The 19,682-nt window shown below is 34.1% G+C and overlaps 1 protein-coding gene across 5 annotated transcripts in view; it reads left to right on the top strand.

Annotated features, from left to right (window-relative positions):
* LOC106875929 (protein FAM13A) overlaps nucleotides 1-19,682 on the top strand; it is a 242,604-nt gene that overhangs the window by 117,205 nt on the left and 105,717 nt on the right. For all 5 annotated transcript variants that reach the window (XM_052978225.1, XM_052978227.1, XM_052978230.1 and 2 more), the window contains 2 exons: nucleotides 5,472-5,558; nucleotides 19,173-19,438. In XM_052978225.1, the coding sequence (XP_052834185.1) occupies nucleotides 5,472-5,558; nucleotides 19,173-19,438 (353 nt within the window). The remainder of the gene's footprint in view (nucleotides 1-5,471; nucleotides 5,559-19,172; nucleotides 19,439-19,682) is intronic.

Below are 19,682 nucleotides of genomic sequence, written 5' to 3'. Positions count from 1 at the left end.
CTCTACTGGGGTTGATAACTTGCAAGATGGGAAAAAAAGAGAAAAAGGAAATGTTTCTTCAACTAACTGTGTGTGTGTGGAGGAATATTTGTGAGGTGAGAAGAGTTGGCTTTAACCCTTTAGTGTTCACATTCCTCTGCCAAATGTAAAGTTGATTCATTTATATTATTTCGAATTAGCCATGTATTGTCTTACAACTTTGAAATTTTGATGATGTTATTGTCTATTTTTAGGATGACATTGTAGGGTAGGTGTGAGAGGCTAGACATGGCCAGTTCGAACTTAAAACTGGAGGCATATTTGGGCTGGATATGACTGGTTTAAATGGTAAAGAGTTAAGCCATGTGTTGTGAGGGTAAAGTAAAATGGGATATGCCCATGTATCTTGCTCTACTGAAGATACATTGCTATTCCACATTATATTAGAGTGGGTAGTAGTAGCTTTGTAGAAGATATGATGGTAGTGATGGAGTGGCAGAGCAAATCTTCAAGGACCAAGAGAGCATGATATGGACAGTAGATCAGGAGAGGTAGACTGTTAGAAGAATTTGAGGGGAGAGTCACAGATGGTTGGAGATGGGAGTAGAAGTGTTTATAGGAAATATAATGTTCTGTTATTTGAAGAAATAATCTTTTTCCTTAGTTATAGAGAAATGCTAATTTCATTGTCAGTCTGTTAAAATGATCTACAGTGAAAGGTCATTTGGTCATTCACTCTGGAGTTTCTATATTATTTATTTATAGCTGTTTCATATTTAGCTTGTATTAACATTTGTTAACTTGGTAAGGATTTCAATAATTTCAAGTTTTGGTGAGTATTAACTTGTCTTACAAAGGTAGGATATTTTGGAGACATCATTTTATTCCGTTTTTTATATTATTCTAGTTATTATCTAGTTAATATTTCTGTATATTTTACGTCTGTTATTGGAGCTCTTGCAATTATAATGGTAATTATGGTTGGCAAATAACTCAAAATTGTACTGGTTGTCGTCATTGTTATTCTGCCTCTATTTTCACAAATACTTGTATTAATAGCAACAGTCTGTCATGGTATTTTTGCTTTTCATGTATCCACCCTTAATCTATTCTCAGTTTACAAAAATATTGCTGCTGTCCCAACACTGTGACGATTTTAGTGAATAAAGTTTATTATAATCTGAAACTTCCATTCCTACCCCCACCTCCAACAAACTCCATTAAACTACAACAGTAGGCATTGTTGCTGCAATATAAACAGCAGCTAAATAATTAAGAACTATAAAATAGTAGCATTTTTCAAATGATATTTCAATTGTCACTGTTCTCTGCAGATGTGAGCAATGGTAGCCTCTACATAGTTAGTCAACCTCCAGGAAATAGCAGCCAAATTTCCTCTTAAATTACACACTGCCACCTTAGAAAGAGCAGAACATATTAGTTAATGTAGTCTTGAATATGCAATGACTGAAATAAAGGATTAGTTGTTCTTGGCTAGAACACTCTTCACGTAGGTCTGTTCAGTTAAGGTTGATGTGGGCCAAGTTAAGAAACTTTCAATGTGTATAAAATTTATCCAATATTTGATACATATCATATCTCTGGAAGAAACATTGTCTATAGCTTTGTAATGACTTTATGGTTAATGTGCTAGATTATTGGTAAATCCTGTTACTTCACTTGGGTCAATTTCTCTATTTGAAACATAGTTAGAATAATTAGTTTCTGTTTTTTTTCTTTTGTGCATATGTTAGAAAGTATAGCAGTTCTTAAAATTATTATTGACTTGTAGGTACATGGTATTTCGTTATGCAACCATACTATGCTACAAAGTATATTAAACATTTTTATAAGTCAATACCATTTACTATTGTGTTAGCAGTGCACTTAAATCACGTGTTATGGCCATCTCTACAAAGTTTCTAGAGAAATTATAGCCAGCATTGATTTTGTTATGATGTTTCATATCCGAGACATCAGATGTAAACAAACAATGAGAGTGAAGATGAAAAAATGGGTAATTGATGTATATGCCATATTTTGGGAGTTTTTGCTTCTTCATCAGCCCCATCTAACCTATTAATCATCCACAAACTCAAAACCTTCTGCAATATGGCATGTATGCCCTTTAACCATTTTTTCCATTTTCGATCTCCTTGTTTGTTTACATCTGACATCTTGGATACAAAACATCATAACAGAATCAGTGCTGGCTATAATTCCTATAGACAATCTGTAGGGATGACCTTAACATGCGATTTAAGTGCACTATTAACACAGTAGTACACAGTATTGATTTATAAAAATGTTTAATATACTTTGTTGCATAGTATGGTCGCATAACAAAATACTGTGTACGTACAAGTCACCAATTTTTATGTACAAGCTTCTAGGAATGTGTTTAATATGTAAATTGGTATATCCAATAATGTTACACTGCTATATGTAGTGGCTATTTAAGCAATGAGTTTGTAGATAATTAATGGATTAAGTGGTTGCTGGTAAAGGAGCAAAAACTCTTGAAATATGGCATCTACGCCCATTACCTATATTTTATCTTTGATCTCATTGTTTGTTTACATCTGACATCTCAGATTTGAAACGTTGTAACGGAAATCAGTGCTGGCTATAATTCCAATAGAAAATCTGTAGAAATGACCTTAATGTGAGAAATTCTTAAAATGTTAGTTACCCTCATTCTGAATTTGTCAAATCTTGAAAGCTGTTTGTTGGAAGTGGGGTAGAATGGGGATAAAAGTGCATATGAAGTATTAAGAACAAAGCAAAATTCTTTCTGTCTTTTTTCAAGTAATCTAGAATATATAAATCCCTGTATGTGTGTGTATAATGACTAACGCATACATTTCCACAATTCTCAACCAATTTTCACCAAACTTTACACACACATTACTTATGTCCCAAGGATGGTCATGCACTATATTAATTTACCCAGAGCTCTCACGTAAATGGATGTAAATGGATATAGTTTTTTTTATGTAGGGTCTTCCATACTTTTGTAATCTTTTTGTAAAAGTGAAAGGATTTTGTCTATTTATTTATTTCAACTGTCCACCTGCAACAGTTATTAAATTCTCTAGAAACACTATGTGATGAATATCCTATACCAAACACTCTCCATATTTAAACTGCATTAAACTTTGGCAAACTTACCTATACCTATTCTGAGTTACTTGAAAGGTGATGTTCTCTTCCCTCTCTTCCATTTGTTGATACCTTTGTTTACCTATCAATGCATTGTTTCACTTTAAGGATGCTTATTTACCTGTCCATTATGATGTTTTGACTGTTGTCCACCGTTTCAAATACATTTTAGCATTGTTGTTTTAACCTTTTTTAAACAATCACATATGATTCATCCCAAAGAATCCACCTTTAAATAAAAGTTTTTGCTTCCACTAGCAAAAGCTATACTTATCTTTTAAAAAGCTCTATACCAATTTAACTTCATGTGGTATTCGCTGTTGGTTTATACACAGGCTATGTGGGAAGACGGAGTAAAGGGGATTTTGTTAGCTTATCTCTCTGAAAAAATAGCTCTCTTTGCTGTTGAATAAAATAAACTTACTGAGGGGGAGTTTCAATGTCTTTTTTCAATTTCCTTACACCATTTATGAGGCTGTTTCTGACAAGAAATTTTGCTTTCATGTAAAACAACTATATTTTGTAGTCATTATCTGTAATCTACTCCCCAAAACACTTCAGTAGCTCAACTTTGCATCGTTTGCAACCTTGTATGTTCTACGATCATTAAAGTGCGATGACATCCACAATAACCAGCCTTCAATTTGATTTTTCCATTCCTAGGTTAATCAGAAACATAGATTGCCATGCTACTCATAAACGATCTTGGTAGTTCAATTATTATTTGGTGGAAAAATACCACCAAAGCAAATTAAGCCATCCAAAGGACGGGTGTGTTTGCTAGTATATATTATGTATGTGTGTGTATAATCTTGTAATGTAAGAGTTGTATATTGAAATGTATTTTACATATTGCAAACATTATCTAATATAGAACCCAATATGTTAGGTAGAGTGGATAGAGATGTTTATTACATCAAAATTTGACAGTCTACTCTGTATCACCCCTGGAAATGTATTATTTTCATACCTGTTTTGCTGCATGCTTGCATTATAAAATGTTTTATAGTCATATCCTCAAATGTTAAATATATACCATATAAATTATATCATTCATAATTTTCTATGTAATATCTTTTTGAATGTGATTTTTTTTTTTCGTTGAATAAAAGAATAAAGTTTTGTTCTCCTAGTCACTGTCTATTCTTGTGGATTTAGACCATTGATTCCAAAATTTGCACCTGTACAATTTTTAGCTATTAATGTCTGGTTAATAATCATAAACTGTACAGGTGCAAATGAAGGAATCAAGGGGTAGGTGAAATTTGAAATTTTCTTTTTACCCCCTTTCTCCCTCTTTTCTAAAAACTGCTTCACAGCTATTTTATTGTTACCAGGATGATTTTATATGTTTGCACTTTTGTTTGCGTAATTGCTTTTGCAACACCTTTCTGTTGCTAGCCACTCAACTGTGATGTAGGAGTGGAGCCTGTTTATCTGCCAGTTAAACTGAGGCAAAAATTATTTATACAAAACAGTTATTACAACACAATGACAGTAGTACTAAGATTGGATTTTTATTTGGTTTGTGCTTTATTTGGTTTGTGCTTTATTTGGTTTGAAGAAGAAACCTGAAATATTATTGCTTATTTATTTGAAAGGGCACATATGACTTGTACTCCTAGTACTTCTTTCTCTTTCTTGTTTAATACTTATTTCATCTCTTTCTTACAAAGGAAATGACTTTAAAGGTTTTAATCATTGTTGTCTTGATCATCATTTCATGCCTACATTTCCATGCTTGCATAGGTTGCCAGCACTCACCTGTTTCTAAGTAAGGTAATATTTCCTCATGACTAGACATGTTTCCCACTGAAGATTGGAAATGAACAGCATTGTTTACGTGACAGTGATGCCTATTTACAACTATCATATGATGTTTAGGCTTGAGTACACAGACACACATGCATGCATCTTCCAATTTTCATCTGCCAAATCCATTCACAAGGCTTTGGATGGCCTGGGGCTATAATAGAAAACACCTTCCCAAGGAGCCATGCAGTGTGATCGAACCCAGTACCACATGGTTGGGAAGCAAACTTCTCAACCACACAATCATGAAATGCACAAAACTCTTGGCCCTTAAATCACTTATCTAACTTTACAGCTGATATTTTCAAGAAGTGTAAGCATATGGGAATTTACAGGTGTGCTTTCCTGAATTGTAAATCAGATAGATTGTTTGAGGAATGTAGAGTAATGTGTCTTGTCTAAGGATAGAACACTATCTTAGTTGTTTGATTTAATAGGAACATTTTCAATTTCTCAGCAACCATTTCCTTCTGAAATTGTATTGTTAATTTTCTTTCCTTTCTTTTTTAAAATTTTAGTGCAACAACAGAACCAAAAATACCGGCTCCACCGCTCGCCCAATGTCTCAAAAAGAAGATCGAAAGTCTGTCACCTTGCCAAGAAAGGTAACATTATAGCATCTGCTTTTTTTTTTTAATATTTCATTAGCCGTATCTAATAAAATAAAAATTCCATTCATGCTAACACTGAAAATTTCTAAAACAGCTGAAATAGAAATATCATTGTCTTAACAACCACTTGTCCATGCTTCCACAGATCAGATGCATAACCTGCCTCAATAAATTCCATCTGATCCATGGAAAAGTGGACATTAAAATGATGTTCATTTCAGCCTGTTTTAGAAATTTTTGGTGTCAGCATGAATAGAACATTTTTTCCTTTTTGTAAATTAGATATTATTTAATCAAACAATTACGTCAAAATAATTGTTTGATTAGATAAAATTGTGTTTACATAACATTCTTGATCTGAAGCAAAGAACACTATTATTATTATGCTTATCCTGAATTCCATGCATTATGTTTGACACTGCTTTAACTAATATTCAAATACAATGACATATTTAACAAAAAAAAAGTAGTGAATTGTATAACAATATTTAGTTGAAATGCTTATAAAACAATGGATATCAGTACTGTAGGTCTAGGTATATCATGGAATACAGAAGATGTCCATCATTAATTGAACTGTTTGTAAAACTATGGATTTAAGTACTGTAGGTTTAAGTATATCTTGGAATACAGGGAACTTTCATCATGAGTTATTCTAGTTTTGGGAAGATCAGTTTTAAGTTAAATTCCTGCGCATTGACCAGACAAACATTATTGCACATCATAAAATAGCAATAAACCCTTCAAAAATTTCTGTATACTTAATCAAACATTAGTATATACGTTTCCATATTCATCATCACATATCGATATATACATCATGTACATGTTAATGTACACTATCTCATACATTGACATATGCTTTATCACATATTAATATATATCCTCTCCCTATACATTATTACACATCGATACATATTCTCCCCATACACATCATCACATATCCATTTCATCACATGTTGACTGTTGATGTGCATCACATATTGATACATATCATCACATCACATATCAGTATATACCATCTCCATACATGTCACCACATATCAATATATCTTCTCTCCATGCACATGTCATCATACATTAATATACACCATTTCTGTACTCTCCATAAATCCTATACCATTTAAAACATGTATACTACAGCTTGCATGAAACATCATAGCCAACACATATATTTCACTTATGCATACACCCTCTTTAGTGAATTGAATTTCTTTGTCATTTTGACATTGAGAAATTTCATATATCTCATTTAGGAACGACTTCTTATCTCCCAAAATTCTGATAGGAATATTTACAATGTCAGGGAAAAAAAAGCAAATGACCTTGGAGTTTTGTTTGTTTTTATCTTATGTTGACCCAGATTACAAGAAATACAAAATAAAAACAATAAATTAATTTGATAAATCAAAACCTTATCATAGTAAATACATACACCCACAATTTATACACAATAAATAAACACACACACACACACACACACACACACACACACACACACACACTCTTTCTCTCTCTCTCTCTCTCTCTCTCTCTCTCTCTCTCTCTCTCTCTCTCTCTCTCTCTCTCTCTCTCTCCCTTATAAAAATCTTTGCCCATTCAGCTGCTTGTTTCTTCTAGTTAAATAGCTAAATTTTTAATTTGGCTGCATCAAATTGAAACCTGGTAGTGTTAAGACAATTGATTCAGTGCTTAGTCCTGTCACCCTGCTCTGTAGTCCTTTAAGCACTTACATGTGGAACTGGATTAAATATCAGCTTGCAGATGTCAAACTTGAAAAAATTAGCAAAGGTGACGACCATTTGTCATAAATTAAGGTATGAGATGTTTAAACGTTAAAATACTTAACTCCCATATGTTATCATTTTTATGTTTGTTTTTCCCTGCTTGAATGAGTTTGGATGTGTCCTTTCCAACACAGCATCTGTTCACTCTGTTGCATTCCTTTATCTTCTCCTTTATGAGGTTCAACAGCCTGATATCAGTCTTCACTACTTCTGTCCATGTTTTTTTAATCTTATTATTCCATTGGTTCCTTCCACAAGAGTCTGTTAGCTGTTCTTTACCCATCAACCGTGGAGGCGCAATGGCCCAGTGGTTAGGGCAGCGGACTCGCGTTCATAGGATCGCGGTTTCGAGATCGGGCATTGTGAGTGTTTATTGAGCGAAAACACCTAAAGCTCCACAAGGCTCCGGCAGTGGATGGTGTTGAACCTTGCTGTACTCTTTCACCACAGCTTTCTCTCACTCTTTCTTCCTGTTTCTGTTGTATCTGTATTTCAAAGGGCCAGCCTTGTCACACTGTGTCACGCTGAATATCCCCAAGAACTACGTTAAGGGTACACGTGTCTGTGGAGTGCTCAGCCACTTGCATGTTAATTTCACGAGCAGGCTGTTCCGTTGATTGGATCAATTGGAACCCTCGGTGTTGTAAGCGATGGAGTGCCAACAACAACAACCCATCAACCATCGTCCATATGCATTATATGTCTGTATCAGCTCAGTCATCTTTCATGCACACTGTATCTGATTCTTCTTGTGCCCAGTTTTTCTCTCAAATCATCTGTGCCTCATCATTCATGCAGATTAACATTCCACATCCAGTGAATCATTTTCATCTTGCTCCTTTCCAAAACATTGTTTTTGTTATTGAGTTCTTATATAAAGAAGGAAGTAGGTGTCATATAAATTCTTGTGGAGCCTCTATTTAAGAAATTATCGATCTAGGTGGCTCAATTATATCCCACCCCCTCCCCACATTGATTAAACCAATAAGATTGATGTTTAGATTGAACTTCTGTTGTTTGGGTTGATGCTTGTTGATTAAATGTAAGGAGAAGGGAATTCTGCAGTGTTGCAGCTCTGGGAAGTAATGACTAGGTAAAGTGTTTAGTGTTAGTTTGCAGGGGTGGGGAGACACAGCAGGGATAAGATAGATAAGTATATTTGTGGGCCAGTGGGAAGTGGTACATAACTTCAGGGAGGAAAAGCATCCCCCATTGTAGAAGATGCAGAGAAGAGTTTTTGTGTATGCCAATAGATGCAGCCTATTAGTGGACAAGTCTTTGTTAAATGGCAAATTGGACCTCTTTTTGAAAATAATCTGGGATGTTTATATATTTAACAGTAGCAGCACTGGCCCAGATATGTGACAAGTGCTCCAGTGTGAGTCCTGTTTGATTGTTGTAGGTCAACTCTTGATCAAGGCTGAAATATTTTTTCTAGCTTTGACCATGTTATAGAGAATACTGACACCAAAAGTTTAGATGGTGTTTGACCCTGTATTTGTAAAGAAATTTTGTGTGGAAAGGCTAAATATGTATTGGTTGATGCAAAGGTGCAATGTGATAGTTCCAAGTATTTTGCATGAAGTGTATTAGGTTTATTGGATGATGTCTTAGTAGGACTGTTTTTTTTTAATATTACAGGATGATCTTATCTAGTTTCTGTAGTCTTGGTATTTGTGTTGTGGGAAATATTTGCAGTATGACTAAGGCTTGGTTTTTAGAGATGAACTTGTATGCTTGAAATATAAAGTCAACACTCCTTGCATTTTTTAAAATTATCCCCAAAACCTGATATATATAATATCTTTGTGGGCTTTTATAAGACTAGGGAGATTGATGTGGTTGGTATTTAGATGTAAAGTTCTCTAAGTGGATTGCTGCAGACAGTGAGGGCTGCAAAAGACATTCTGCAAAATTACCAGTGAAGATGGAGCAGGGGTTGTTTTAACTGTTTGGTGCTGGGTTTTAAAGGTGTGTCACAGCTGGGAGAAGAAAACATGTGGGTCATGCATGATGTATAGTTTGGAAGAGTTGATATACAACTTGCTGGTTCTATATCCACTCATCTTAGAAAACTTTGAGAAGACCTAGTAATATAAATTCATATTGATTTCATTTTTGACTTGCACAAACAGAGGTAGTATGGTTCATTGTCTTGACATCAGTCTTTTGTTGGTAACTATTTTATTGACTTGAGAGCTTTCAAGAGCTTTCGTTGTGTTCTTGCTTAGTAACATAAATATTGTTTACAAACAAATTTCTGATTGTTTTGAATCATGTTTTTGAACTTTGATTTATGGTTAATATTTGACATTCATATAACTTCATATGGCCTCCCAAAATCAGTTGTTTAATCATTCAGGAGTATAAATTGCAAATAAATATATCTTCATAAATCATAGGTTCATATAAATGATTTCATACACACAAACAAAAACGAAAACAAAATTGGTGAACTAGATTAAGGGTTTTGAATTGGGAGGCTTGACTTTAGGCTCTCTCTCTCATTTTTTTGTTCAAGCTTTCCTTGTTATAATAAAGTCTAAGTTAGGGTCATTAGAGTGTCAGACAAAATGCTGAGCAGCATTTCATTCAACTCTATGTTCTAAGTTCAAATTCTGCCACAAAGGCAAATTTACCCTTCATTTCTCCTGGATCAGTAATATAAAATACAGTCAAGCAATGGGGTCAATGTAATCGACTAGTCCTGCCTCTTCCTAAAATTGCTCGCCTTGTGCCAAAATTTGAAACATTAACTGTAATAAAGTTTATTCTAATAATTGAGCTTAATATATCACCATCATATGTCCATGTTTTCATGCTTGCTTGGGTTGGATGCAGTTTATTGAGGCAGATTTCCTACAGCCGTTTGCCCTTCTCAATGCCAACCCTAACCTATTTCCAAATAAGGTAATATTTCCCCCTTGGTCTGATGTGTTTTTACAGAATATTGGAAATGAATGTCATTGATTGTATGACAGTTGCACTCATTTGCAACTATCATGCAATGTCAAGACAAGGAGAGAGACACACCTATGCATGCACACACATGCACACGTGGTAGATTTTCAGTTTCTTTCTACCAAACCCACTCCCAAAGATTTGGTTGGCTTGGGGGGCTATAATAGAAGACCCAAGGTGTCAAGAAGATGGACTGGACCCAAATCCCATGGTTGAATAGCAGATGTCTTAAATACACTGCCAAACATCTTAAACACAATGCTAGAGCATTGCAATAATGGAAAAGGATATTAAAACAAAAATTGCACAAGGAGCAAAAGAGAAAAAAATCTTTCTGTTGAAAAGATTTACTAAATAATAAGCATTAGATTTCTATTGGTGGATTCCAAAATGCAGTCTTAATTCCTAATTAGAGTCACTTTACAACATGTATATTATTTAATGCTCTTTGAGAAACCATGAATGTCACAGTTTCCTGTTTTTCTTCTTCCATAAAATCTTCATGTCTGTATAAGAAACTATTACTGAAGTTCTTGGGATTTTCATTTCTTCATTGCTATCATTGCTACTAACTCCTTATCACTCCCACGATTACAAGTATGATTTATAAACCAAGTTTTCGTTTTGTAAAAAATGTAATGTACACACATTGCAAAAACGTAGGAATGTTGAGTGTGGATCTGTAGATGTTAACAAGTTCAAACCTGTGCAACTAATATGAAATATTAGCCTTGTTAGTAAAATTGGATAATGGCTGAATGACATTTAGCCAATGGTTTTGTGGGGAGGGGTTTCTCCAGTGTTTCTTTTTTTACTGAAATGGTATGTTGTTTAGTGGTAGTTGTGTAATAATATTTGGTAATATGATAGGGTAATGGAGGCAGAAAACATCTAAATGGTTTAAGTAGAAGGATGAAATGATTATGTCATTTTCTAAATATGTAAATAACTTCAGGCATGATTTTATGGTTAAGGAATTTCCAACCACATAGTTTCAGGTTCAGGTCCACTGTGTGGAACCTTGGGCAAATGTCCTCTACTATAGTCCTAGGCTAGCAAAAGCCTTGTGAGTGGATTTGATAGAAAGAATCTGTAAGAATCCCATTGTCCATCTGTGTGCACATGTATGCATGGGTGTGTGTGTGAGTGTTTACATTGTGTGTCTCTGAAAATGCTCAGGTATGGGCTGTGGCATTGCTATCATTTCCCATTGGCTTTGTGCTTTCAAAAATGTGTGGGATACTTGCAAAACAGGTGAGAACTAATAACAGGAAAGGTATCTGTAAAATATGCCTTTTATAATATATTTATCTAATCCATGTTATCATGGACAAATGGACATAAAAACAAAGAAGGAAAAGAAGCAATGTAAATCTGAATATTAAACTAAAAATCTGGTATTACTTTTGACTGATAACTGGTGATGTAGTTATGTTTTAAAAATGGCTACTTATAATTTAAGGGAAGAGCATTTAAATGTTAATTGCTAATTTGATAGAGACAGAAAAAAAATTATCATCAACCCTTGGGTATTATTGTCTTTTAAGTCCTAGAAATCATTATGCCAGTTATTTGGTTTCTGTGATGTATAAGTGACTGAGATAACAATATTTCCCCTGAATGAGGTACTTGTTTGTCACAGGGTTATTCATTTGTAGGTGATTGGACTGGAGCAATTTCGACACAATGCACTGCTTGTCTGGGAATTGAAACTACAATCTTGTGATCATGAGTGTAATACCCTAGCCACTAGACCATGCCACTTCACTCAAAAAGAACAACGTTGTCATGATTGACTTTAAAGAATTATAATGAAAAGACCTAGAATCATCTTCATGCATGTCCATCCCTGCTGTTATAAAGAAAATAGTGTAAAAATGTTGGTGTTTATAACTGCGAACTACTGCACCCTCCTGTATAGTATTACATATTTTGATGCTGAACATCAGTCTTATCAATGTGGGAGAGTCTGCAAAGGTCAGGGTCACTGTTACTCCCCTATTGACTAACAACATACTCTAGATCTTGCTACATCCAGAACAAACTTGTTTTCATTACAACTTAACAAGCTTGAATCTGTAAAAGGGAAAGAAAAAGAAAAAAATTTGTATTGTTTTTTGTTTTTGTAACCAATATGGCTTTAGTGTGTGTGAGAACAGTGCAGTTTCGGCTAAGCTTGAACCCCTCAGAACAACACCTAAATAAATAAATAAAAGTACCTCTATCCATTCATTCTATCCAATCCTCTAGACTACTTCTGTTATGAAGGGGTACTGAAAAGTTTCTAGTTTTAAGGGTTCTGCAAAAGGCCAGGCTGGAGGCCCAACTCTTCGAGTTGTTTTACAGGGCTTAGAAAAACTGAAGGACTGTTGCAATAAGTGTGTGAATCTGAGAGGGGAATGTGTTGAATAAAATCATCCTTCTGTATTTTCTTGTTCTCAAAGCCATGGACTTTTCTGCACCCCATCGTGTGTTCATTTCTTTGTAACTTGAGGGTACACTGTGACACTTCTTCACAATCTTCTTTTCTCTCCTTTTCCAACTGGAGTAGCCATGTATTTCTTTTACTGCAAGACACCTGTCTCTGTCCCTTTATTATGCTTAAACTTCTCATCATCTGGCACAAAGCCACCTCCCTCAACACTACTCCCTGCCCATTCAGGTGAAGAGGCCTGTCTTTGAGGTTACTTGCTGACATCACTAGTGCTGGTGACATATAAAAAGCACCCAGTATACTTTGTGAAGTGGTTGGTATTAAGTAGGGCTTCCAGCCGTAAAAACTATACCAAAGCAGACATTGCTGCTTTGTGCAGTCCTCTGGCTTGGCTTGTCATCTGCTTCAAACCATCCAACTCATGCCAGCATGGAAACGGACATTAAACAATAATGTTGATGATGAGGATTCAAATATTAGGACTCAAATACCCTTTTGTTATTGACAATAATATGTGTCTAACATCTAAGTTATATCTTTTTATCATCATCATCATTTAACATCTGCCTTCCATGCTAGCATGGGTGGGATGGTTTTTCACAAGAGCTGGCCAGGCAGAAGCCTGCACGAAGCTTCTGCGACTGTTTTGGTGGGATTTTTACAGCTGGATAACCTTCCTAACACCAACCACTCAGCAGAGTGAACTTAGTGCTTTTTACATAGCACAAGCACTGGCGAGGTCAATTTTGGCAAAGTTTTTACTGTTGGATGCCCTTCTGAATACCAATCAATTTACAGTGTGGACTGGGTGCTTTTAAGTCAAAGAAAGTTTTTTTTTAAATCTTGTTCTGAATTTTTCATCTGTGTAATGTGCTAGTTGTGTAACTTATGTTTTTGTGTAAATAGATAACCCTTATTTAAAACGTGCTAGATTTAATTTCCAGGATATATAAACATCCAAGTAACATTAGTAATTACTTGTCCTTTTGTCAAAATCCTATCAAGTGAGCTTAGTTTAAGATTAAATGTACCACCATTCTGCAGCATAAAAGATATTTATGTTTTGGGTTTATTTGTTCTATCAATAAAGATTACCCTTCCTGTCTTTGAGTGTTGTTGTTGTTCATATACTACTAAGATTCTATCATTCTGAAGAGTAAAGGGTGGAATAATGTTTAGATTGCTTTTTCTAGGAAATTTGATTTGCTGCAAAGCAGATGGAAGTGAGTCACATGTTTTGCAAGCACTCCATTTGATTGTTAGAACAATGTTTGGGAGTGAAGCTCAACAAAATGTTACCGGAATTCCACTGTTCCAATAACATGATTCAAAAAATAATTGAAGAATCTTCTACCATTAAGGGGCATTTGGAAATAGAGAAATTGAATTATGTTTTACAAATTGATTAGAATACATTTAAAGAAAAAACACATTTTTCATATAGAAGACTATTTCAAGAACACCTCAGAGGTTGAAATGGTTGACTATTTAGAAAAATTAGGACTTCTAAGGAGGTAATATGTTGATATTGGCATGGATTGTTTCGTTGTTAATGTCTCAGAATCTGGAGATGATACCTGTTGTTTTCTACATTGTCAGATTCATTATCATCATCATCATCATCATTTTATCATCCGCTTTTCTATGGTTGCATGGGTTGGACAGAGCTTATTGAAGCAGATTTTCTTTGGTTGGACACCCTTTCTGTTACCAACCCTCATCTGTTTCCAAGCAAGGCAATATTTCCCCCATGGTCAGACATGTTTTCACAGAATATTGGAAATGAATGACATTCATTTCTAACAATCACATGATCTCAAGGGAAGGCCCCCCCCCCTACTACACACATTGGGCTTTTTTTCAGTTTCCATTGATCAAATCTGTTCACAAGGCTTTGGTTGGTCTGGGGCTATAGTAACAGACATGCTCCAAGTGCTGTACAAGTGTTACTGGAAAGTTAATGGTGGCATAAATGGAATCTGTATTAAATTATGACGGGTAAATTTTGTGAAAATAGCTTCGTAAAATAACAGAGAGAATTTAAACCTATCACATTAACAACATCCAAGCATTCTTTTTCATTGCAAACTATCAAAGTTTGAATAGAATAAGAAGTTGCCTGATGTTAGTTTTATAGCAATTAAAAAACAAAAAAACACATTGAACAGCCATTTTAAGTAACACCAAGATGAAATGTGCTGAAACACCTGTCTTCCTTTAACACATTTTGAATTTCTTTTCAAGATGAGTCAAAATTTTGTTTTAATTTTCATGTAATTTTCCACAACTTGTGAATTTCAATTTCCAATATTTAACAGCATTAAATAGATTACAAAAATATATATAAAAACGGAAATACTTCTGTCTTGAAGAGGAATTGACTTTTTGCTTGTCTCAAGTATATTGTAATATCTATTCAAGTAGTTTCATTTAAAAGAAATTTCCAAGAATGGAAAAATGAAAAAGAAAAAAAAAAAAAAAGAATCCTTCAATTCAATTAATTGAAAGTTTAGAAGTTCTAACATTTTCTTAATATAGCCATAATTATATAAACACACACAGATATATATATATATATATATATATATGGAAAGAAATATCTCCACATAGTGTGTGTGTACACACAGAGACCTGTTTGTATGTATGTATGTATGTATGTATGTATTTTGTATTGAAAAGTAGCAAAACTTTGTTTTTGCTGCTAGGCACATGTAAGTGTGTTACAATATTATCATTATTGTGCACGTTGCAAGATGGCCAGTTGACAGGATCTTTAGAGCATGGGGTATTTCTTCCAGCTTTTATTGCCTGAGTTCAGTTCCCACTAAGGTCAACTTCTCTTTCATCCTTTCAGGGTCAATTATATAAAATATCAGCCAGGTACTGGGGACAATGATACCAATGAAACATTTCCTCCCTTCAAAATTATTGCTGGCTTTGTATCTAAATTGGAAACCAATATGTGTGTTCCATAAAATCGAAACATTTGGTAATCACTTGCATTAGATTATAAGTATTATTATGGGAGATATTTTGTTGACTGTATGAATTACACAACAAACAAATTAACTTCTATATAGAAAGATACTCATATTAGCTTTGTCATTATCTATAAGCATTGCTGATAAATTATAACAGTTGATTGAAATGGTAAGGTGAATTGTTATCACTTTTTAACAATAATCCTTCTTTTGAAATGGAAAATAAGAATTTGTTGCTTGCACTCTTTTTTTTTATATTTTAACAAAATGACTGTACTGTCATGGATGAATAACTTTAAATGTGTTAATAGTTTCTTGGTAAACAGTTTGTAACTCTATTTCAATATCTGATTGAATCACTTCACTTTTTCTTAATGTTAGCAATCATTATCATGTGCACCACTGCTACCTGTCTGCTTTCCACACATCAGCTTGATACTAAAGGTTGGAGGATTGCATCTTGTAATTTCTCAGTTTAGTATGGCTTTCATGATTGGATACCCTTCCTGGTACTTACAACTTTAATTGCACTGTACTCTGTCGGTTATGATGAGGGTTCCAGTCGATATGATCAACAGAACAGCCTACTTGTGAAATTAGCATGCATGTGGCTGAGCACTCCACAGACATGCGTACCCTTAATGTAGTTCTCAGAGAGATTCAGCGTGACACAAAGTGTGACAAAGCCAGCCCTTTGAAAGACAGCTACTACTCATTTTTGTCAGCTGAGTAGACTGGAGTAACATAAAATAAAGTGTCTTGCTCAAGGACACATGTCGCTGGGAATTGAACTCATGACCTTGTGATTGTAAGCTGAATACCCTAACCACTAAGCCACTCACCTTCACTACTTACCATTTTACAAAATGTACGATGGGTGCATTTTTCTTGAAATCTGCACTGTATAGCCTTGGTAAGGCAAAAACATCCTCTCAACCCTGCATTATTGCTGCTTGATTTGTTAACTTTACAGTATATACTGGATACTTTTTGTAACATCCTTAAGAAAGGCCTGAATATCACAACTATTTCCTTTAAGAAAGAGAAAATAAATGAATTGTGATGTTTAAAACTTGATAATGTACTTTCCTAGAGCTATCAATAGTTATAGATCTAGAAATGCAATATGGTCATAATATTATCAATGAATGTAAAAATATTGACAGTTTCGTCTTCTTTTTCATTTCTTAATCTTCATCAATCAAACCTTTGTGACAAGAATTGATTGAATCGGCCTATTTATATTCTAATAGCTGAAATAAAGTTGATTCCATTCAGTGTTGCTCTTCAAGAACATGCAATTATGAAAAGAATATCTACTTGATTACAGATGATGGTTGGAGAAAATCATGTCTCAAATTCTGTCTGACTCGTGCAAGCAATTTGTCTGACCCATGCAATTTGACGTTAAAACAACAACAATGCTGATGATGCAAAACAAATATTAAAGTGAGAGCTCAGTAAAAATGAAACTGATGTCACCTGAGTGTAACTGCCATTATCCCAACACACTCCAGCCCCTGACCCACAACATACTGTCACCTTTCTGACTTTTCTATTGCTAATACAATGGTATCTTTTCTTCAGAGCTGGTTGTCTTGTATCTCCACCATCCAGGCACCCTCAATCCACTTATCTCTCCCCCTCTCATCACCTTTGATGCACCCCACCCCTTGAAATTGAAATCTTTAATCAAAATTTCATGTTGATTTATGTTCCAAACAAAAATAGTGTTTAGTAAAACGTGAACATAGAGACAGCTATTGACTATTTTCCCACTTTGTTTTATAGGAAACAACATAAAAAGTACTGAGGGTAGTCTTTAATGTTTAGTGTTTCATGTCTATTTTGTGTGGCTTAAGGTTTTTGCTAAAATGGGAACTATTTTGTGCTAATATTTCAGCTTGTTTGAGACTATGAATCAAAATCAGTTATCTTTATTAAATTTGTTGTTGTTACTGACATTGTCATGATCTTTGTCATCATCAACATTACCGTTCTCATCATCTTTATCACCCTTATCTTCCTCCTCATCATTATTTTAATGTCCATTTACCGGTGCTTGCATGAGTCAGAATATTGTATAATTAGTAAAGTAACTTAAGCTAGTGTTTGAAACATTAATTTACATGAAATTTTGATTGAAGATTTTAATTGTGATTACTTCAAAACAAGAAATTTGTATCACAGAAATAGACAGTTTCAGGCAGATTGGTATCAAAAGGGTTAAATTGTAGGACACAGAAATCTTCGATGCTTGAATGTGTCAGAAAATTGTCTCTATTCAATCCATTTTTAGAAAAACAAAAATATATTTTGATTACTTAATCGCTTGAAAGAATTTCTAGTCATATGGTTGGTACACTTATACAGTAACATATCTTTATTTAGAAAGTCAAAGGGGAAAAAGAACCAAGAAACTTATCTTTTGCAAGTTAACATCTAAAATATAAACCAGAAATTTGGAAAGTAGTTCAATATTAACATATTCTCATTTTCATTGTTTTCATCACGAAATCTTTTATGTGTATATTTATAGCTTTCAAGGTAACTGCACACAAAACATTCTTTTCTTCCCAATATATACAATAACAGAGAGCGAAGGTGGTTTTATTTCATTGTGCAAAATATGTGACATCTGTGTTGCTAATTATAGCCAAGTGTTGTTAATATTGCAAATAACAACACACAGGTGTGTGTGTGTGTGTGTGTGTGCCTTTTAGGATTGTTTTAAAAGGAAAAGAATTTATGTGTTTTTAAAATACGTATCTTTTTTAGGAATAAATTTTAAAGTAAAAACACAAATAGAACATACACATCAAAGTAGTAAGGATGCTATTTGGTTTGTTAACTGTTGTAAAAACAAGGCAAATCAACCCTCTCATTATCATATGTCTGTTGAAATATACTTCATTTACTTTCAAATTAAAACTGAAGCAATGAAGAATTTAGTAAGATAACTTAGCCATTATTAAGCTAGTGTTTGGAACATTAATTAACATGAAATTTTGATTGAAGATTTTAATTTAGATAATTTCAAAACAGGAAATTTGTATCACAGAAATAGGGGCAGTCTCAGGCAAGTTATATTGAAAAGGTTAAGTTATAGGACACAGAAATCATTCTGCAACCAAGCAAAATAGTTATAGAACTTTCAAGGAGTGTAGCTATGCAGATATACTGTGAAGACATATCGAATGTCATAAACCATAGAGTTAAAGAACAATGACCTCTGTAGCTTCAGTTTATCTGTAAAATACAATATGTGCTTTGTACCTTTTTTTTGAAGTGCATTGCTATTCTTTTTTAATTTCTGACTATTTTGCGGTATTATTTTTCACCTAACTCTTTCAAATGATCAACATTTTCCCCACTCTATTTATAGCCTGTGTGAACCATTTTGCTGATGTTTAATAAAAAATTTCTTATTTTTGTGTCCTTCAAGAACAAGCAGCAATGTGACTGTGAGAATACATTACACGCTGATCAGAGTAACATAAAAGATTCACCCCAACCGAGTTGCAGTAATATCAGTAACAATGCTACTTCTCAGCTGACCACGTCAATGACTCAGACATCTTCAGTTCTTTTACCTGGACCCACTTCCCACCACCAATCATGTCACAGTCAAAATTTGGCCTTGTCATTCTACAATCCTCGTCTTAGTGATGAAGACCTTTCTGGACGGATGTCTCCATTTACTGTTGAGAGGTGAGTTATAAAATAAGAAATAATCTGGTTTTTTTAAAAAAATTTTTATTTTTCTTATACTCCACCCCTATAGGAATGTGATTCTGCTTTTTCTCTTTTAATGCATTTTATAACAAGTTTCTTTAATTTTTTTAATTCCAAATTATTTTATTTCGAAGATACTAAGATAAGTACAAAACTTTATTTTGGAAAATTGTTATAGTTAATCCCTGCCACCCTCTCTTTTTTTACACTTACACCCCCC

This window comes from Octopus bimaculoides, chromosome 2 (assembly GCF_001194135.2).
Source record: "Octopus bimaculoides isolate UCB-OBI-ISO-001 chromosome 2, ASM119413v2, whole genome shotgun sequence".
NCBI classification, from domain to species: domain Eukaryota; kingdom Metazoa; phylum Mollusca; class Cephalopoda; order Octopoda; family Octopodidae; genus Octopus; species Octopus bimaculoides.
Note: the sequence above shows the minus strand (reverse complement) of the source record. Positions and strands in the feature narration are given on the sequence as shown.